The sequence below is a fragment of the Podarcis melisellensis genome, assembly GCF_964234715.1.
Source record: "Podarcis melisellensis genome assembly, chromosome: 3".
In the NCBI taxonomy this organism is placed as follows: domain Eukaryota; kingdom Metazoa; phylum Chordata; class Lepidosauria; order Squamata; family Lacertidae; genus Podarcis; species Podarcis melisellensis.
Genome location: NC_138530.1, coordinates 20,655,039 through 20,678,026, shown reverse-complemented (window position 1 = coordinate 20,678,026; position 22,988 = coordinate 20,655,039). Strand labels below are relative to the sequence as shown.

Sequence of the window (22,988 nt, the reverse complement as noted above, 5' to 3'; positions counted from 1 at the left end):
TCTGATTCAAGCAGGGGACACAGCACTTTCGAGTATTTGGTGGGCTTTTGATACTTCCAACAGTTCTCAGTCTTTAAAACTGGTATTTTTTGGTATGCAGTACATGTATTATATGCATATTTTTATAGTGGATTTATAGCTCCCAAAGATTTATCATGGAGAAGGCTGAATCGCATTTTGTACTTGTTAAGAGTAAAAGTTTTTGCACCCTCGTACTGCTTTGTACCGCACATTTAAAAGAAAGGCCTGTCGCTCTGTGATGGAGTGGATCCTCCCCGTGTAAAAGGGTGCCAGGTTTCATATCCAGAAAGGGCTAGGAATTGCCTCTTTGTGACCCTGGAGAGCCAATGTTAGTTAAAGTAGAGAATTCTGAACTCAGTGGCTCAGTGGTGTGTCTCAGTATAGGGCAGCTTTCTGTATTCTTTCCTTAACATCAAACAATAGCCTGGTGACCTATGCACAAATATTCCACGCGAACCATTGTTGGCTAATGAACATCAGTGAAATTTGGACACCAATGATATACAGTGGGCGCTCGGGTTGCAAACGTGATCCATGAGGGATGCACATTCGCAACCCACAGCGTTCGCAAGCCGCAGCGGCGAGTCTGCTCACGCGCGGGTTGCGATTTGGTGCTTTTGCGCATGTGTGACCGCTGAAACCCGGAAGTAACCCGTTCTTTCCCCCCCCCAAAATAATATTTATTGCTTTTAAAGTTTACAAAAAAGGAAAAGAAGAAAGAAAAAACAAAAGAAAAAACCCAAAAGAAACAAGAAAAACAATACAATACAAAATATAAACAATACTCTGGTTTCTCTTCAGATCGTATAAATCTTTCGCCTTTTACAGAAGTAACCCGTTCTGGAACTTACAGGTTTCGGCGGTCCACAACCCAAAAAAACCGCAGCCTGAAGCGTCTGTAACCCAAGGTATTACTGTAATGTCACACAATAACTACAATCTACAGAATTGGATTGCACGCACAGAGGACATTAAATCAAATATATGTCCTCCTTTTTAGTGTGTGTGAATGTTTATTTAAATTTCCCTCACTTGCTGTTAGTCTCAATTGCCCTCACTGGCATCAACATGAAGCCAGATCTCATTGATTGTGTCAACTCACACGATGCATATTAATGAAGTCGAGAAACATGGTCATGCCAGACAATAAGAATTGCCCAGACTTGAGTTAATGCACGTTACGTACAAATATAGTTGAGTCAGATCCTATTTTTGAAGTATTTTATGTATTTGGCAATTATTAAATGGATATAACGTTTTCCTCCGAGATGTCTGCTGCAGTGATCTCACATGAAAATTCTGCATATTGAACTGCTGCTGGAATTACAGTTTAGATACAAACAAACAAAAGGTGTGCGGGGAGAAATTGTTAGAAAAATAGACGGGGAACTGCCTACTTCATGTCTGCAGATATGAATGAACACAATACACCACCAAATGTTTCTTGTGCAAATCCCACTGAAAATAATGGATATTGCACAGCAGAAAATGTATTTATCTCCCTCCCTCCTTCAAGAGGACTAATTCTAGTGTTAGGCCCAAGAAGATGACATTGTAGATCCCATTTTAAATTGGAGCTAGCCAGCTGCACTGGCCCCTAACAAGTGACAGACACATGAACTCTGAAAAACGTTTCGGAGGTCACATACTAAAGGTCACATACTAAAAGCGAGGTCGTCTATGCGGGAATCTTAATGAACTGCTGTGAACCAGATATTGATGTTTAAGATGGCAAGTAACACTTTTTGGGAACCTAGCATGCATGTATGAGAAGAGCAAGCTGGTTCATTCGCAAACAAGGCTACTTGTTTGCATCCGATTGAATGAGACCACATTAAACGATTCCAACATTAAGGGGAAGAAAGCCACTACGGTTGCTGATACAAATGCAATTTACACTTTAACGCTGGTTGCATATAGTGAAAGTTACAAAGACTTGATAGTTGTAAGTGACAAGGAAGGTATAGAAGTTGTTCATCTCTGTCGTCTGGGCTTAAATAGTGGCTTAGGACTGGTTAGGCTGTAATCCCAACCACAAATATTCATGAGTAGATATATGGAAAACAACAAGCCTTGGGGCGAAACTATGCATGATGTTCAATACATCTTTGCTTTTAGTGTGTTGGGGGGGGGGCGTGCACTGCATCAGATGGGAGGAGCCCCTGAAAAGAAAAAGGGATCAGAGTGGGCATAGGGGGAGAATTGTTACCCTTTCCTCTATGGCCTAGAACAGCATTGGCTTTTTTGCTACTGCATCACACTGTTGACTCATGTTAAGCTTGTGGTTCACAAAGACCCCCAGATCCTTTTCACATTTAAGAATGACATTGCCTAGAAATCAATAAGGTTACATCGTCCAGGCTACCAGACAGTTTAAAAAAAATATATAGAAAGAGGTATCCAAGACCACTTTCAAGTCCCTTTTAATTAGCACTTTCACAGACTAGGGATTCTCTATTTATTCAGCATTCATCCTAATTTGTTTGCCCAGATATTGGCTATTTAACTCACATGCTTCCCAATGCATCAAAGCAGGTGTTTCTCCACACTTTCTGGTGCATATCCCTGTCCCTTCCCTTACTGCAAAAAGACAAGACACTTTGGGGGAAGTTGTGCAAGAGCACCAAATCAACTTGAATTGTGCTGCCCAAATTTGCTGGTGTGTAACTGAATCCCAACCCAAAATAGCAACAGCCTGGAATAGCCCTCGATACGCGGTTGTGTGTGTCTGTGAGGAAGCGGGTGTCCTTTATTGAGCTTCTGAAAGCCTCATTCCTCAAGGCAGGCTTTCTGTTGAATATGGACTAACTAGGGAGTTTGGAAACGTGTAACTAGAATGTTGAAACGGTAGCTCTGCTAGCGTTAGTACCAGATGTCTACTGAGCTACACAAAAGTGGGGTTAGTTTCTAGTTAGAAGTGGATTTTGCTCTCTTTGCTTAATCTTAGTGCCTACGCCATTTACACTACTCTGAATCCTTGTAAACCGAAAGGTATGGGAAAGGGGGTTTTTTGGGGGGGGGAGGGGGGCATAATCTATTAACCAGGCATAGGCTGCTTGCCAGACGTCAGAAAATTCCTAGTTGGCTGTTTCCCAGGCTCCTATTGACCCAGGGCACATCAGAAACCCAGCGGGTGTTGGCAATGAGATACTTTTAGGATTATGGTGGATACGTTAGTGGAAAGGCTTTTACCCACCCTTTCTGATATAGTTAAAATGCCATGCCCATAATGATGTGTCAGGAAATAAGGGGAACAAATGGTTTCTTAAGGAAACATGCAGCACAATCGTGAGTATATTTACTCAGAAGTAAACACATTTGCTTAAGGGGGAATCTCCCCATAGGCTGAGGGACGCCAATGCCAATAGTAGCTTCAGAAAAGATTTTCTCCCAATGCAACCACTAGTTCAGGGGTGGCCAACTCCCAAGAGACTGTGATCTACTCACAGAATTAAAAGCTGCCAGTGATCTACCGCCTTTTGGGGGGTTCATGTCAAAATTGTTGAGCTTTTTTTAGAAGGAAGGAGAGATCCTTGTTTTGGGGGGAGAGGAGGAAAGCCCCATTTTTGGGGGGTGCAAAGTTGTTGAGCTGATTTTTGGGTGGAAGAAGGGGAACAGCCTTCTACCCTAAATAAGGATTTATCCTAAAAAGTTGTACAAATAAAGTGGAAAAGAACTGGAATTCAAAACAACAGCAGCAATAATATCCCCAACCTACCTGACTAGATAGGGATGCATATCAACAAAAAAACATGAGTATTGATTATTTCCTTTTCTTTTGCCTCCAACTGACATTCTAACATTCTGTGCCTCCATTGTTCTCAACCATAGACTTACCTTATAGACTTGCACAGTCTGCCTGACTTCTGGTTTCTTTAGACCCTCTTTATTTTGCCTCTCTCTATAGCCTCAGCTACCACCAGCATACCGGTAGGTTCTTATCAGGCAATTTTGGGCTTCTTATTAAAATGTGTGTTGTTGTGTTTTTTTAATTCACTTCAGTTGAGCATGGGACTCTTAATCTTCGAGTCCCGTGTTGGGCAAAAGATGCCTTCATTGAATTGTGTTGGTCCCAGCTCTACAATTCTATGCTTCTATGTACCGAAGAAGTACTTCATGTATGTGGAATCAGGGGGCCCAGATTCTCTTCGAAACAGATAGGCACTCAGCCATAAGAGTTCGCTGTTACTGGGAATAAGCCACAAAGCCCAAAATATTGCTTGTCAAACTAATGAGTGTTTTGCCAGATTAAAAATAAAAAAGGAGCTTTTAAAGCCTCATGATGTTACAGATTCAGTATACTGGGCTATGTGATCTTCAGTGAATGACATACTAGCATACGGCCTTAAAATACCTCTCCTAACTCTTTCATTTCCAGCTTAAGAGTAAAGTGCTGCTGCAGGCAACAGAATATCAGGGCGGCCTTCTTACACCCAACAGGGATTGTGTGCTTGCTTCAGCACAAATAAACGTGGCAATATCCAGCGGCATTAACACTCCACTTTATTTCCTCATAATTGGTTATAAAGAGTTCTGCACCTACTGCTAGCATCATAAAAGCATAATTTGCAAAGGAAATGTAAGCATATGACTGGAAAGAAAAGGGAAGTAATAGAGAACTGCCATTAGGCAGACATTTCATTTGCAAATCCTTGTACATTACTTATTCTGCTTTTATCCTGTTCTTCCTTAGAAGGAGATCTGGGTGGCTTACACAGTCCCTTGCTGCCCTCTTACATCTTCCCAACAACCAGGCAAGGTAGCTTGTGCTGAGAGCTGGTGACTGGCCCAAGATCACATGGAAAGTCCAGCTGTTTTGCCTGGCTCCACCCACTTTTGCTTTTGGCCCCTTCTACACTTGATGTATGGGCCCCAGAAGGTTGCCCATAAGAGACTGTGGTCCTCAGGCCACAAAGGTTTACCCACTTGTAAGACAAAACACCACTGAATAAGAAAGGGAAATCAGCAAGACACCAATTGCAGGGGGAGGGAGGGAGGGAGGGAGGGAGGGAGGGAGGGAGGGAGGGAGGAAGGAAGGAAGGAAGGAAGGAAGGAAGGAAGGAAGGAAGGAAGGAAGGAAGGAAGGAAGGAAGGAAGGAAGGAAGGGAGGGAGGGAGGAAGGAGAGAGACTTCTGGGTGCAGGAAATATTTCTGTTGCTTTCGTTTTGAACCGAGTCCTTCCTCGGTGACAGCTAATTTCAGTCCAAGTCTCTTCATGATGTTGCAAAACTGAGTTCAAATTTATTTTTCTTCCTTTCTTTTCTTTTAGGCTTTATCCCTGGGATAATAACACCTGACATAGCAGTAACGTGCTATGGCAGGGTGCCATTTCTGCACAGATATTACAATCTATGCTTGACATGGAAACAAAACAAGGAGCACACGTGTGTCACCGTCCAGAAAGGGTAGCAAGTTATCACTGCGCAAAACAACTTAACATTTAGGACCCTGGTCCATTAGCCCCAGTGAATGTGACAGTTCCAACATACACAGGGGGATTCATATAAGCAGCAACAGTTTCTTTTGTTTGGGTGAAGGAATGCCTTGTGTGTGCCAAAGAGAACTGAAGACTTTTAACTTTGCCGTCATTATAGTACAAGACTTATTAAAGTCAATGTATTGCTCCCCTGATTTTTCCATTATCCGAGAAAAATGACCATTTCCTAAATGAAAAGTTAATGTGCTAACTGTAGACCCATTGTATTATTGCTTACCTCATTGCAATATTATATGATTCTGGGTGGATGCAAGTTTGATCCAAAGGATTTGGCCGTCGAATGATGTTTATTGCCGCTTTGGTTTTCTTCTTACCCTGCTTCTCGTTTGCAGCTGCTTTATGACCCTCAGCTGCAAGCTCACCCTGTTGACTGATGTCCAAAATCATGGAAGAGAAAGAGAAATGTGGAGTTGCCGTTAAAAAAGAGTGTCCCTGAAATGAGTGTTTACCTCCCCCTGTGCTAGCACTACAAGGGGCCAAAGGAAATGTGATCTTATGAGTGAAAGCGAATTTCATAATTAACAAACCTTTGGAAACCCTGGCTAAAGCAAACCCACAAATGTCCTAATTGCATGGCAGCTATTATGTTAGCCTCACTTGAAAGATGTCTGGTGCAAATCTGGGCAGAAACATCATTTTAGGGGAAGTCCCAGTGGGTGAGATCATGCTTTGAAGGTACAGAACGTCCGAGGTTCAATCTACAGCTAAAGGACTGCACCTAGGTGGGGGAAAACACTGCTTTGTTCAACCCCAAGCACCTCCAGGTAGGACTGAGGAAGACCTCTCTCTGAAACCCTGGAGAGCTGCCATCAGACACTAATGAAGAAGAAGAGTTTGGATTTGATATCCCGCTTTATCACTACCCTAGGGAGTCTCAAAGCGGCTAACAATCTCCTTTCCCTTCCTCCCCCACAACAAACACTCTGAGAGGTAAGTGAGACTGAGAGACTTCAGAGAAGTATGACTGGCCCAAGGTCACCCAGCAGCTGCATGTGGAGGAGCGGAGACGCGAACCCGGTTCCCCAGATTACGAGCCTACCACTCTCAACCACTACACCAAACTGGCTCTCAATGAGTTGCACAGACCAGTAGTCTTAGTCCTATGTTCTTTAAACAAGTTTTAAGGACTGGGAAGCAAGCCCTCCACCTAAGTCCTGAAGAACCACTTCTAGCCAGAGTAAAGGCGAAAGCAAAGGACCCCTGGACAGTTAAGTCCAGTCAAAGATGATGATGGGGTTGTGGCGCTCATCTTGTTTTCAGGCTGAGGGAGCCGGTGTTTGTCCACAGACAGTCATGTGACCAGCAGGACTAAACCATTTCTGGCACAACAGAACACCATGATGGAAACCAGAGCGCACAGAAATGCCGTTTACCTTTCTGCCACAGTGGTACCTATTTATCTACTCGCGCTGGTGTGCTTTGAACTGCTAGGTTGGCAGGAGCTGGGACAGAGCAAAGGGAGCTCACCCCATCTAGCAGGAGTAGTCATTATTGGGCTGGTGGGTAAAGGATCTCTAAGAGGACAAGTCAGCTTCATATATTTTTAGCAAGCCTTCTAGATTTACTTATTTATTCACCCATTTCTAATATGCATGTTCATTAAAATATATCAGAGTTGTATACAACATATAAGAATAAAATCAGCAGAAAGCATTCATAAAAACACCAGTAAATACTGATTGGTGAAAAAGAGAAAATCTACCCAGCAGAGGCCTGTCTAAACAATACAGTTTGCAAAAGACACCTTAAAGGCGGGAGGAGTGGTTCCTGCTGAACCTCTATTGGTAAGGAGTTCCTAGTCAATGCCAACCAAACCTCAGGGGTGTAGAGAACCACCAAAAATCCTCTATCAGAGGATCTCAGTGATCGAGTTGGAGCATAAGGAATCAGATGGTCCTTAAGATGGAGAACTTTAGCCCAGTTGGCATCTGTATTGGACATGAATGGATTTTATATATGTGCTGTTGTTGATTTAAACTGTGTGTGTTTATATATATCATTGTGTTAGGCGTTTTTTACAAATATATATACTTTATTACATTGCAAATCACTTTGGGGTGAGTCATGCAAGTGATTCATACATGAAATTCATAATAATATGTTCTCTTGCACTTCTTCAAGCAGTCCTTTCCCAGGAGGTCCTTAGCCCAAATGGCTCTGGGTTTTGTATGCTTCCCTGCTACTTAGGGAACATTGGAAACTGCCTCGTGCCAAGTTAAGAGCTTTTGCCTGTCTGGTGCAGAATCATCTCCACTGATTGGCAGAGTGTCTTCAGGGTTTCAAGCCAGGGCTATCTCAGCCCTACCTAGAGTTGTTGGGGACTGAACCTGGGACCTTTTGCATCCAAAGCACTATTGCAGCTCTTTTGGTTGGTCAAAACCTTTCCTTTCCGCACATTTCTTTTTCAGTCAAATTGTTGGCTTTTTGTCTTGATAGTTTGAACAGTTGCTTTAGGGTGCTCTGGGAGCTTTTTGCCCGAAACAATAGCACAGAAAAGCTTGGCTTACTTGAATAGAAATGTATTTGATGGCACCTTGAGATTAACCATTAATCATCTTTTTTAAAAAATTAGAAAACAGCATGAGCTTTTGTAGGTGTTTATCTACTACTTCAGGGACACGGGTGGAGCTGTGGGTTAAACCACAGAGCCTAGGACTTGCCGATCAGAAGGTTGGCAGTTCGAATCTCCGTGACGGGGTAAGCTCCCGTTGCTCGGTCCCTGCTCCTGCCAACCTAGCAGATCAAAAGCACATCAAAGTGCAAGTAGATAAATAGGTACCGCTCCAGCGGGAAGGTAAACGGTGTTTCTGTGCACTGCTCTGGTTCGCCAGAAGCAGCTTAGTCATGCTGGCCACATGACCTGGAAGATGTATGCCGGCTCCCTCGGCCAATAAAGTGAGATGAGCGCTGCAACACCAGAGTCGGTCACGACTGGACCTAATGGTCAGGGGTCCCTTTACCTTTATCTACTACTTCAGATGCTAAGCTACAATTTGTGTCTGAAGAAGCAGGTTGTGACCTATTAAACCTCATGATATTTTGTAATAAAAAAAATATTAACGAACTGTTAATTAAGGTAATGTGCAGCCAAACATATATTTCTTCATGATGAAAGACAAACACAGTTTTCCTATCGCAGCACTTGATTTTATTTCCTTACCAATGGGTGTGCAGCTATTTCCAACTTGCATCGTTACTTAATTTTTATGGCTTCTCACACGAGATACAAGTCCAATCTGAGATTGGCAGATATGACTGCGTATATTAAACACATGTGTATTGGTTTGTGGGCCAAAGTGTATAGCTCTGGCCTGGCAGTCCCTTCTCCTGCAGAGACTGCTCAAATTGCTCCTCTAACATAGATATGGGCTCATAACACAGACCGTTCCATCTATAGCGGGTTGGTGCAGCAAGCTCAAAGGTTTTAACATCTAATCTGTGCACTTTGAAGTTGGCCTTCAAAGTATCTTCATGTCTCAGGGTGGGGTCAGCCTCTGGAGTGAGCCCCAATGCTCAGCTCCAGACCAAGTTCAGCCGAGTTGCTATTGCATTACAGCACTACTTAAAATTTAATTGAACTTTCGTTTGGGGTTTCTTCCATTGGAAGGGACGGGGAAGTTTTATTATGACACACAGTTCCAATTTGCCAGAGAATGTCTGCAGCTGCCAAGATCAAAATAGCATTAGAAGGACAGAGAAAGACCCAGGCGACGGGGCCAACAGCCAGAGATTATGGGAGTTGTAATCCAGCAATATTTGAAGGGCCACATGTTCCCCATACCTTCACCAGGCCCTATGCCATATTGTCATTCTATAAAACACTGGCATACTAGTAACATGGCAGTTTCAAAAGAAACCAGGTTACCCTCTCTCAGGGCCATGGGAAAAGAAGACTTCCAACTTACTGTCTTACTTTTTATTTTAATTGTACTAAGCTTCTGCCTCCCATTGGAAGATGAGTGATTCTCTACATTCATTCACCATATTTTTCGCTCCATAAGACGCACCTAGCTTTTGGAGGAAGAAAACAAGAAAAAAAATATTCTGAATCCCTCTCGCTGTTCTGGCTTCTGGGATAGCTGCGCAGCCTGCATTCGCTCCATAAGACGCAGACACATTTCCCCTTACTTTTTAGGGGGGGGAAAGTGTGTCTTATAGAGCAAAAAATACAGTAAATGTTACTTAAACAAGTAGGTGGCAAAGAAATAACTGTAACCTGTTGTCGACATCACACTTTAATACATTACCTGCAGTGAGTTCTGATGTGCTCCTGGTTAATCCTGATAAAGCCAGCACATTGCTGAAAGGATTTTGGACCCAGTCCTTTAACATCCTTGAGCTGCTCCCGATTAATGAACACTCCATTCTTCTCTCGCCATTCAACTATATTTTTAGCCCTGTTGGCATTCAGTCCTGCAATATGTCTAAGAAGCACAAGGGAAGAAGGTACCCACATATCAATGCAGGCACTGAATCACCTGTGTAAGTATTAAACAAAGCAATGACTAATGCAAAGGCACCATGGGATTCTGTTTGTTGTACAGATGTCAGGGACTGGTTGGACAACAAGGAGTGGTGGGAGGCAGCAGCTGGGGAAATCCCAGAGAAGTAAGGCTTGGAGCCTGGGGGCTGGTGGTGGGACACTGAAGAGAGGTCGTGGTGGTGGGGAGATTGGGAGGAGGCGCTGGATACTGAAGGTACAACAGGGCTTAGCGAGCAGGAGGAACCTGTGACAGGGAGCAGTTCAGATTCCAGGGCTGAAGCAGAGGTGGTGGGGAGGAAGAGACTGCTGAATAATCCCGGGAGTCTCCCTTTCTGGATGTGACAAGCTCCCCTCTGGTTTCCAGGAATACACAGGATAATGAGGAGGGCAGAACAGAGACCTGTTTTTGTTCAAAATAAAAATGGCCAGTTAAAGTGTGTGTGTGTGTGTGTGTGTGTGTGTGTGTGTGTGTGTGTGTAAAAATCATGTTTACCATAGTGAGAAGTTTGGCTCCATGTGAGAAAATAAATGAGCCACAAGAATAAAAATAAATAATAAAGTTTTATTTATATCCCGCCTTCCCCAAGGACAATATGTGAAGCGAAAACAGATTCTCCCTCCAAATGCAGGAATCAACATGGAAAATGAGCAAACCCACAACGCTGTTGCTGTTGGCATACATGTGTCTCAAGAGACGATGGAATGCACCTCCAGGGATGAAGTCAAACAGCTGCATTAGCATCACCAAAGTGACCTCTCCAGGGCGGAAGCCTGGACAGTGAGTATGGGGGTCTTGGATTGCCCAGATGGCAAGACCCTCCTCTCGGCCTCACTAATGTGGTCCAAAGGAAAGCAGAGCAATACGTTTGGCACCAGCTTGGCCGCAGCAATTGTTGGAAGGAGGCACACTAGGAGCCATCCAACCAACTTAGGGACTCCACTCTGGATTTGTGTAGCATTTACTCCTTAGCCTTTTCTACTGAAGATGTCCCTCAAGGCAGTGGATATCAACCCAACCCTATTGTAGCGTGCAGAATAAGGGGTGTGGTAGTGAGTGCGGTCAGTGGGCTTCAGAAAAAGCTCAGAACTTTATTTTCCTCTGTGTATTGTTAAAACAGTGACCCTTTAGCTAGACACAGGGTTGATATTAAACTAAGGTATCAGAGTAGACCCAATGAAACAAAATAAGCACATCAGTTTCAGTTCTACTCTCTCAATATATCCTACAGACCTCTCAGAATGCAAGGGAAAACGGTTCGTGAAAGGAGAGTTGCACCCACACAAGAAGAGAACAACTAACGTTCTGGGGACAACAGAGCCTTTCTCTCTTAAGAGTTAAATGTGAGGATTCAAGCCACTGGTCTCATTTGGGAGCCATGGCAGGTTTGAACCTCTGAACCCATTTGATCCAACTCCATGTGGTTACTGAAACACACAAGTCTTCCAAGCTCACCTTAATAATATTTCTGAGCAGATGTTAATATCAACTCCGACAAAGCTGACACATTCCTCCACCACGCTGTCTAGGGTTGCTTTGAGCAGGGTCTGAGATACGTCATGCTGCAAGATTTGGGGGGGGGGGAGACAAAAAAAATTTCCAACAATAACTGAGCAATATCAAATTACTGAAATACGGAAACCACACAGAAATGAGAATTCCAGAGAATGGCAATTTTAATAAAACATTTGCTGGTATAATATCAACACGTGAAAGAGCCCAGGAGATGCACATCTGATGTACTGCCGCTGCTCGTACTGCAGAGCTAGCGTTATTCCCTTGAATTTATTTTCAAGCTGTCTTTTCCTTTTAAAAACAGTTTGCGAGAACTCCAGATAGGAGCTATGCACATGACAGACAGCCTATCCTATTTCTTCTCAAAACAAAGACCCATTACTGGGCAAGCACTTGCATGTTTTTCCTCTAAAAATGATATAATGGAAATGAAGAAAGAAGGAATCATTGCAAGAAGGAATTGCTGCAATGTACTGGTTTTACTTATGCCTCCAAATTTGCTACATACTTGGGTAGCAAAATACTTAGTAGATTATTCATTGCAAAACCAGCCAATAAATAATAATCTGCATCTTGATCCAACGAATGGCTGTACATGTGCTTGGGTCGCTACAAGGGGAATTGCATGTGATACACAAATTATTCCCAGCTAGATCAAGCAGCAGGAGCAACTTTGGGGAAGGAGGAATGGAGGATCGGATGCAGCCTGACAGGTGTGATTCCAGCTTCTTTAAAGGGGTTGGGCCACCTATAGAGTTCCACATGATGTTGTGCATGTATAGTGCCGGATCGGGATGTTGCCCTTTAGTTAATCAACCTATTACTTTTAAATTTAACTCTGCATATCATCAGGGTCACAATACAGATACTTCTTTGCCCTACAGAAGGAAGGTAAAGTAAAGGGACCCCTGACCATGAGGTCCAGTCGTGACCGACTCTGGGGTTGAGGCGCTCATCTCGCGTACAGCTTCCGGGTCATGTGGCCAGCATGATTAAGCCACTTCTGGCGAACCAGAGCAGCACACGGAAATGCCATTTACCTTCCCGCCAGAGTGGTACCTATTTATATACTTGCACTTTGATGTGCTTTCGAACTGCTAGGTTGGCAGGAGATGGGACTGAGCAACGGGAGCTCACCCCGTCACAGGGATTCGAACCGCCAACCTTCTGATCGGGAAGTCCTAGGCTCTATGGTTTAACCCACAGTGCCACCCGCGTCCAATATAGGAAAACAAAATGGACTCAGACCTCCTTAATTCACAGCCTGGCCCATTAAAATGTGACACTCCTCCAATTAAATGCACCCTAGTGATTAAGCTGGACAAAGCTAGGTTTCAGTAGGAATGGTGCAGCATTAATTAGTAAGACAGACATAAAGCAGAAGAATATATTAATATCACACACAAACCACAGCATTAGTCCCGTCCCACCCCCGGCAGCTAATTGTTCCCCCCCAAAAGCTACTCTTGAAGCAGGAACATGCTCTGTGATGTGAGTTGCTATGAGCGCCCCTTCCATGCAAACAGGCCTCTTTGGATCCCAGCCTTTGTGCCATTTTTCTAACACTGTTACCAATTAAATATATGCTATGTTATTGCTTTAATATGTGAGCCACTCTGAGAGTTCTATGCTGAGGTGTGGCATAGAATTTTACATGACATAAAAGGTGGAGGAGGCAGTAAGGGGCCCATTCTGTGTATCACTGTGAGAAGAAAATGTAAAAACACACAGTGGACAAGATCCAAAAGCCCTATTTGCACTCCCAAATGCATTTCACGGGTATGCAAGGGCTTTTCTGATTTCCTCCACAAACTGATGTTCCTCATTAAGCTCATTATTTTTTCCTCTCTCTCCACAACTAGCTTTTAGCACGTATGATTTTGTTCTGTATTAATGCTCAGTATGAGACTAAATGGTTCAAGAAGTTTTTCACTCAAAATGCATAATGACCACTTCCTAAAAACACAATAAATCTGCACAGGTACACGAGAAGAGCCCTTCTGGACCAGACCAAAGGCCTAACCAGAACCCATGGACCAGACATAAAATCTACACCAGATCTTTCCAAACTTGTCATGGGTTGGTGACACTTTTTAGACATATCGTCTTATTCTTTGGTGATCACTTGTAGCCAAGTAAGATGGTCTTCCATGAATATGGTCTTAACTGTGTGTCCATAAGTGACTGTGGAGGCCAATTCTGGCCAATGTCCACAGTGGGGACATAGGTTTCCGGGCGGGAGTTGATCACATTGTGGATTTTCCAAATGTGCCTTCCTCTTAGCTCGTTTCTCCCTTTCATCCTCAGTTCGTGCTTCTTTGAAGTCCATGATGCCTCTGGTAGAGGCTATTCTCCAATTGGAGCGCTCTCAGGCCAGTGTTTCCTAATTTCCGAAGTTTATACTGCATCTTTTTTAGATTTACCATGTAAATCTTAGCCATGTATCATTTTGTGACAGAGTAATTCAGTCTTAAAGGTAAAGGTAAAGGGGACCCCTGACTATTAGGTCCAGTCGTGGCCGACTCTGGGGTTGCGGCGCTCATCTCACTTTATTAGCCGAGGGAGCCGGCGTTTATCCGCATACAGCTTCCGGGTCATGTGGCCAGCATGACTAAGCCGCTTCTGGCAAACCAGAGCAGCGCACGGAAACACCGTTTACCTTCCCGCTGGAGCGGTACCTATTTATCTACTTGCACTTTGACATGCTTTCAAATCGCTAGGTGGGCAGGAGCTAGGACCGAACAATGGGAGCTCACCCGGTCACAGGGATTCGAACTGCCAACCTTCTGATTGGCAAGCCCTAGGCTCAGTGGTTTAGATCACAGCACCACCCGCGTCCCTTGTAAACTGTACTTAGGAATAAATATACGTAAGATACATTTCAGTCCTGCAGCAACCCAAATCTTCCCAATGAGCAGCACTGGGAAGATCAACTAGGCCTTTTGCTACTATCTCGGCGCCCATTGCTCAATTTTCAGGGTGAGTACTTATTCCTGCTTTTAAAAGTTCACCGTACTTTGAAAAAGTTGAAGCGTTTAAAATTTATCTATACACAGTACATGCACTTGAAGCAACAATAATGTCAACTTTACTGCTTGGGCCCACCAGAGCCAAGAAGCCTGAATGCTTTGTAAATGCAGGAGCTAATTCAATCACCATGTTGGCTTAGCTCAGGGGCTCTTATAAGTCACTCATATAAATCTGGGTTGATCTGCAGTGGTTTTGTGATGCATCTGTTCGGGACATCATGCTGGCTTTGAGCCAAGATCCCAGATTATTTCACCCAATAGTTTGTTTTATCTTGTAAGCCACTGAGCGCTTCCGAAGTTATTTTAACCAAATATGACAATGCTACCAGCATCAGCCTCCATCGACTCATATTTGTAATTCATTAAATTGTGGTTAATATCAGATTGGTTCCCTAAGCTGCGCTCTAGCGAGCCCTCATTCCTTTATCACAGTTTATCAAACTTAAGCATACAATGACCATGATGAACAGCAACATGAGATGCATAAGATAAGAAAGCTTCCTAAGCTCAAAATAATACCCAACACCATTGATGTTTCAAATGAAGATGATGTCATGCAGGCACCATAATCCTCTTCTGTGTATTCAGCTAGATAATCTGATTGCACGCAATAGATGCTGAAGCACAGACACCAAGAACCTGTTTAAAAAAACCTCCGGACATCAAGTATCTGTATTTTATGAAGTGGTATATATTGCTTAAATGTACAGGGATAGACAATGTCATGCTTTCCAAATGGGCTACCACCATCATCCCTGACCATTTGGTCATGCTGGCTAGAGCTGATGCAACGATGTTATACCAGCAGTCTCTGCCAGGAATTGGAACCATGTGCCACCCAGAGAACAGCTGCAAGCCATCTGGACTGCCTGATGAGTTTCGTCTACTCAGGAGTAGTAGCTTCCTCACAGGTAACCCCTTACTCCTGAGGATTCCAGCATCTAGCAGCTGACTGGGTCTGCACCTTCAGGCACCAGTGCTTCTCCCGACTTGGTGGCAGTTTAGCTTCTGATTGCGTGAAAGGGCCCTTTATATCTTGTGGGTGAGGTTGAGTTTCCCTGACCCCTGAAGGCTCCAGATCATCCTTCTCTGTTTGTCCACTGCCCACTGACACAGCCTGCTTCACTGTGACATCTACTTTGGGGCGTGCCAGATCCTCCTCTGAAGAGGATTCTCCCATCAGGGATATGCCAGTTACGTTAAGAGCGCAGTTTCAGAAGGTTGAGTCCACTATATTGATTCAAAGTGGTACCCAATCATAGCCAAACATAGACCTACACTTGTTCCGCAATCTCAGGAACCATCATGCCAAATTTTGTGCTGATACCTTAAGAGATGTCCTAATGGATATCGAATGGATAGGCAAATATTTTCCAAAATATTTATATCATCATCAATCAATCAATTTCTTATGTGTAGCCAAAGGCCTTTACAATGTACAGCAGAGGACAAGAGCAAGGCTTTCCTCTGAAATCGCACGATATAGATACAGTGGTACCTCGGTTTAAGAACAGCCCTGTTTACGAACTATTTGGTTTACGAACTCCGCAAAACCGGAAGTAATGTCCCGGTTTGCGAACTTTACCTCGGTCTAAGAACGGAAGCCAAATGGTAGAAGGACACCGGTGGCAGGACGCCTCATTAGGGAAAGCGTGCCTCGGTTTAAGAATGGTTTCAGTTTAAGAATGGACTTCCGGAATGGATTAAGTTTGTGAACAGAGGTACCACTGTATAGATGTTTGCCCACCATGCATTTTTTAGGGCTGAAGTAAAGCGGCTGTAGGTGGTCAATGTAACCATGGAGAACCAAAGCATATACATGTGGTTTGTGAAAGTGAAGTCGAATTGAGAGGACAAGAAAGTGTTGACCAAAAAGAACTATTAGCTACCAAGCACAGCCAAATTTGGAGATGTCTAAAAAACACAGCTGAGATTTGAGCCCCATCATTCAGAAACACGTATCAAGCAATATTTCCTTTTGATGCTATGGGTTTAAAATATCGACATTCACTTAAGGCTTTCATTAAGAAGATTTGGAATAAAAATGTAAAGTTTTCTTACACTTACACCCCCTTAAATGATGACTTGACCTAAATCTGTTTAGAAATGATTCTCAGTCCCCCTACCCAGATGCAGTTGTCAAATGCTACACCAATGTTTCCAAAGTAAAGAGACTTAAAGCACAGGATTCAAAGCTGTCAATGATTAACACAGGACAAAGCGATGGAGAAATTTCTGGAACAAAAATGGCATACCAGCTCCACCCAATGCATGACGGATAACAGCAACAATCGGGGGAAAGAAAGACATAGCATCTTACAAGGACAGGAAAAACACGGTCAGAATAATTGTCACACACAGGAAAAACAAGGATATAATTTGAGTTCCCCACTTGCAGTTTTATAAATCATTTAATGTGTCAACACAAATAGAAGTTATTAATATTGCAGTTGTTGTATAAGCGATTATTATTATGACCGGAATGTAATTGAAACTAATAAAAAATTTAGATTTTAGAAAACAGAAATAAAGAAAATAATCAAATCTAGCACACAGACAAATCTAGTATTTTTAAATTGCTGCAACCTGCCTTGGGAACTCGTGGTGAAGGGCAGGTAAGAAATCCAATTAGTACTGCTAATTAATTAATTATATAACTAAATTATATAATTTGGTATTTGAATGATTGGTAATAATTCTATTATAAATTGGTATTGTTATAATGAGGCTACTATTGGATTGTAATTGAAAATGAAAAAATTATTATTATTATTATTAATAATAATAATAATAATAATAATAATACTGTATGTATAGACAAAGCTGTCAATGATCTTGCAGAACATTCAGTTCCCTGGAAGCAGAAGGTCAAATGCCCAGAACTAGAGCCAATCAATCTTTGGAGGGATCTATGGTGTGATGCCCATCCCTCTAGCCAGTTATCTTCAACAGGGCTTATGAAGCAGATACAGTGGTACCTTGGGTTAAGTACTTAATTCGTTCTGGAGGTCCGTACTTAACCTGAAACTGCTCTTAACCTGAAGCACCACTTTAGCTAATGGGGCCTCCTGCTGCTGCTGCGCCGTCAGAGCACAATTTCTGTTCTCATCCTGAAGCAAAGTTCTTAACCTGAAGCACTATTTCTGGGTTAGCGGAGTCTGTAACCTGAAGCGTATGTAACCTGAAGCGTATGTAACCTGAGGTACCGCTGTACATGAAAGTAGTGGAAACCAGAAAAACCACAAAGACTCCTCATTCTCATTTTTGAGATCAGCTATACAATTTCTAGTGCTTGTTGTGGGACAGTCTGCTTAAGTTGTGGAATTTTCCCCACAGAGCTGGGTCTAGCACATTCACTGTATAGTTTACATTACATGCTGAAGTTGCACGGCCCTCTGACATACGTATGTTCAGAAACAATCCTATTCTTCTTCCCGTCTATTTGTTTTAAACTGTTTTTTTAATATTGTATAAGAATTACAATTAGGACTACTAATTAATTTGTGTGTGTGTGTGTCTGTACATATTTGTGTTTTTGTATGGAATGTTTGGGAGGAAATAAGATGGTAAATAACAAATAACAAACTAAATATCGATGTATGTATTTTTTACTTCTCAATTATATTTAGTGGTAGTATGGTTGTAATGTTTTTTGTAACATAAAATCATTCAATCAAAAAAATCTTTTTTACAAAAGGACTACTAATTAATTAATTAATTTTAAATCTTCATTGTGGTTGTCATCATCACCTCATTCTTCCAGCATGCAGCACTCTTTGTTGGCAGTCTAATTCTGCGCTACTAAGATGTCTGCAAACGTGCTGGCAACATCAACCCCACCTTTCTGGCACCTCTGGCTATACACTATAGTGCTGAAAACTACTGTTATTTTTTCAAGTTATGAAATGTGCTAGGTAATGAAATGTGCTAGGTAACTAGGTAATGAGAGCCAGTGTGGTGTAGTGGTTAAGAGCAGTAGACTCGTAATCTGGTGAACCGGGTTCGCGTCTCCGCTCCTCCACTTGCACTGCTGGGTGACCTTGGGCCAGACACACTTCTCTGAAGTCTCTCATCCCCACTCACCTCACAGAGTGTTTGTTGTGGGGGAGGAAGGGAAAGGAGAATGTTAGCCGCTTTGAGACTCCTTCGGGTAGTGATAAAGCGGGATATCAAATCCAAACTCCTCTTCTTCTTCTAATCTCTATTACTGTTTGCTTTAATTATTTTAAAATGTTTTTACAGTGGTACCTTGGTTTACGATCTTAATCCGTTCCGGAAGTCCGTTCTTAAACCAAAGTGTTCTTTGGCGTGCTTTCCCATAGCAGCGGGGACTCAGTTTACAAATGGAACACACTCAACACGTGCTTATTCCAAGGCGAAGTTCACAAACCAAAACACCTACTTCCGGGTTTGCAGTGTTCTTACTTCAACGTTCTTAAACCAAGGTACCACTGTAATTGCCTTTAACTGTTGTTTTTTTAATTGATAATTTTATCATTGATTTTAGACCACTTTGAGGTTTTACTGCAATCAAGTGGTATATAACTTTTGATAAACAGATAAAGTTAGGTAACTTTAGATGCCGGGTTAGGGTTGCCATATCCTGAAGAGCATTTGCCGACTCATGATTCACCAGTCATGTTTTTCCACAGGTGAGTCCATGGCTGTGTATGTCACTAAATGCAATTGTAACAGCTACTAGAGAGGGGAGCCTAGTGTGATAAACTGCTGAACCAAGCCTTGTACAATTCTGTGCCTTCTAGATACAGGTGTCAACTCCTAGGGGTCCATGTCCCTTCTTTTCTTTGGGGTGGGCTCCAAACTGCAGCCCTGCTTAGCTTTGCAAATGTGCTAGCAGTTGAAGGAATAAATTGAATTATTATGTTCATAGACCAGAAATACGAACATATACAGCAATAGAGAACATGTAAATATACATAGGTTAAAATTAAGCTGGATCACGGTAAATAATACAGATATAAAACTGTTAAAATATGTAGGTTAAGACCTTAGCTGCTAATTTAAAATACAGCCGTACCTTGGAAGTTGAACAGAATTGGTTGCAGAAGTCCATTCGTCTTCCGAAACATTCAGAAACCCAAATGCGGCTTCTGATTAGCTGCAGGAACTCCCTGCAACCAATCGGAAGCCGTGGGAGCCCCGTCAGATGTTTGGCTTCCAAAAATAGTTCGCAAACCGGAACAGTCACTTCCGAGTTTGCAGTGTTCGGTAGCCAAAACATTCAATAACTAAGCTGTTCAAAAACCAAAGTACGACTGTATGCATGTTAAGACATTGGCTATTAGATTCTCCTTAGGATTGAGAGAGGCGATCCTTTAAGGGACACATTTTAACACATTATCCAACCCAAAACATTAATATAAATTGCAAAACACTGATATTCATTGTAAAACTGGAGTTTTGCCACTTGTCACAATGGCCATCTGCTATATACACTCCTTTATTCTAGTTTAATTAAAAAAGCACCTATGGTCAGAGACAATTAAAATGGAAATGAAAACTGTATAATCAGTTTTAATATAATTTTAATTCATTTTAATTAATTTAATTTAAAACTGTATACTGTAATCAATTAAAATTATACAATCGCAAATGCAAATACCTAGATCTCATGGTCCATTTGTCTACCTATTGATCTATCCATCACACACTCTCACACACATAATCTATTTTCATTATTTATTTTCCCTTCCTCCTTATAACTCTTGTCCCAGTGGCACCTCCCCTTCAGAAGTGGAGCCTGTCGTCTCGATGTGAGGGCTCCTTGTACCTTGGATCCAATCTCAATTCCTTCGCACTGCTTGCTCACCCAACTGTTTATTTGTCATGTAATTCCGAGGAGTGACTTGAGTGTCTGTACAAACAGTCTGGTGAGCAAAGCATGAGAGAGAAGGAACAAGGAATCCTTTGAAAGGAGTAGCTATGTGTATATTTCTGTCTTGCAAAAAAAGGCTTATTAATTCTCCTTGTTAACGTGCTGCAGCTTTGCCCAACAAACACATGCAGCTTAACACCTGCAAAGAGCTGTGCTCTAAAGCACCCATTAAGGAAGAGGCACCAGCAAGATTCTAATATTCAAAAGATAACAGCTGCACCAGATGGAGCAGACATCTGCTGTGAATCTATGCATGCTAAGGGAAGACACAAAACTTGACATATTTATAGGGAAAATAAAGAATCACCCCTCCTCTCCCTTGTCATAGAGTATATGTCTAAACTCTGATCACCAAAGCAGTATTTTTGGTCATCCCTATTATCTTTTATCTTTTGATGGGACGCGGGTGGCGCTGTGGGTTAAACCACAGAGCCGAAGGCTTGCCGATCAGAAGGTCGGTGGTTCGAATCCCCGCGACGGGGTGAGCTCCTGTTGTTCGGTCCCTGCTCCTGCCAACCTGGCAGTTCGAAAGCACGTCAAAGTGCAAGTAGATCAATAGGTACCGCTCTGGCAGGAAGGTAAACAGTGTTTCCGTGCGCTGCTCTGGTTCACCAGAAGCGGCTTAGTCATGCTGGCCACATGACCCGGAAGCTGTACGCCGGCTCCCTCGGCTAATATAGCGAGATGAGCGCCGCAACCCCAGAGTCGGCCATGACTGGACCTAATGGTCAGGGGTTCCTTTACATTTTATTATCTTTTGATTTCAACGTAAGATCATTGGGGATCAAGTTTGTGAATGACTCAAAATAGGGACACTAATGTGATTCTCAAGCTACGTTAACACCAAATCAACTTCAGTTAAAAGCACAGGAATGGCATCATTTCTGTCCACCTGGGTAGATATTATTTGTCCATTGTTGTTTTTAAAAAGGTTGTTCCTTTAGCAAACTTCTGTGGCTCCTCCATCTCCCCAAGGCAATGAACAACAAAAACTCAATGCCCTTCTGTTCCAATGAAACAGAAAAGAAAGGGGGCTATGCTAACTATTCCATTTTGAAGTGACGTCATGTCACAGGCAAACAATCGCAACAATCACCCCCAATTTCAGATGTTTTAGACTACAACTCCCAATAGCCCAGCCAACATGGTGAGGGATGATAGGAGGCAGCAAAGCTTCTGAATAACACATGAGTAGGCAAACCAAGGCGTGGGGGCCAGATCTGGCCCAATCGCCTTCTAAATCTGGCCCACGGACAGTCCGGGAATCAACGTGTTTTTACATGAGTAGAATGTGTGCTTTTATTTAAAACGCATCTCTGGCTTATTTGTGGGGCATAGGAATTCATTCATTTCTTTTCTTCAAAATATAGTCCGGCCCCCCACAAAGTCTGAGGGACAGTGGACAGTGTCCCTGCTGAAAAAGTTTGCTGACCCCTGAGATAACAGCTGCTGGAAACCACAGGATTTATGAGTGCACTTGTGTTCAGGTCCTGCTCATAGATTTCCCCCAGGCATTTGCTGGGCCACTGTGGGAAAAGGATGCGCGACTAGATGGGCCATTGGTGTGATCCAGCAGCTTCTGCTTATGTTCTTATACAAGTTTTTACAGATACAGTCATACCTCATGTTACGTTTGCTTCATGTTATGTTCTTTCAGGTTACGTCCCGTGGCGACCCGGAAGGACCGGACAGGGTTACTTCCAGGTTTTGCCGCTCGCGCATGCGCAGAAGCGCAAAATGACATCACGAGCATGCGCAGAAGCGGTGAAACGCAACCCGTGCACATGCAGACGCGCCGCTGCGGGTTGCGCTATTTTCATGTTGCGAACGGGCCTCCGGAACGGATCCCGTTCGCAACCAGAGGTACCACTGTAGAACCCTCTTCTATGAAATAATTCCAACTAAACATCCTTTCCCATCCCTGCTGACGAATGATGCATTGGAAATATTTCACATGATCCTTCTTATAGTGCAGCCAGTTTTTTTAAAAAGACAACTTCATTTAAAGAAGTGGGTATACAGAATAAATCATTTTTGTGGAAATCAAGTTTTTCACATGGGTTCCAAGTGAGACTTTTGGCTCTCACATTTTGAGGTTATCGCCAGCGAAACAGGAAGTGCCACAGGATAAAATTAGATCATTCAAATGTCTGGTTACGACTGCAGCAATAAAAAATAAAAGTGTTACACACTGTAATTAACCATCAAAGGAACTTCTGATATTAAAATTACACTTTAACCCTTAAGCTTTATAACCAGCAGCTTGTAAACCTGGTTTATACTCATTTCTCCCTTTGAAGTTATTCACTATTCAGAAAAGGGCCTGTAAGGATTTTTGGTTTCCATGGATATTTTCTTTTGATTATTTCCATGACAAATTTGTCAACTTTACAAGTAAAAGGGAGATTATGGAGGCATGCACGCATACCACAAAGCAAGCAGTCATATGGCAATAGCTGCCACTGAAAGACAGATACGTGGACGTTCCAAGCATCTTCAGATAAAGTAAAGTTAAAGGGACGCCTGTCCATTAGGTCCAGTCATGGCCA

The 22,988-nt window shown here is 42.7% G+C and overlaps 1 protein-coding gene across 1 annotated transcript in view; it reads right to left on the bottom strand.

Moving 5' to 3' along the window:
- SRBD1 (S1 RNA binding domain 1) overlaps positions 1 to 22,988 on the bottom strand; it is a 173,973-nt gene that overhangs the window by 12,302 nt on the left and 138,683 nt on the right. The window contains exons 17-19 of the mRNA XM_081903824.1: positions 11,455 to 11,561; positions 9,766 to 9,942; positions 5,736 to 5,888 (exon numbers count right to left, since the gene is read on the bottom strand). Coding sequence (XP_081759950.1) covers positions 5,736 to 5,888; positions 9,766 to 9,942; positions 11,455 to 11,561 — 437 coding nt within the window. The remainder of the gene's footprint in view (positions 1 to 5,735; positions 5,889 to 9,765; positions 9,943 to 11,454; positions 11,562 to 22,988) is intronic.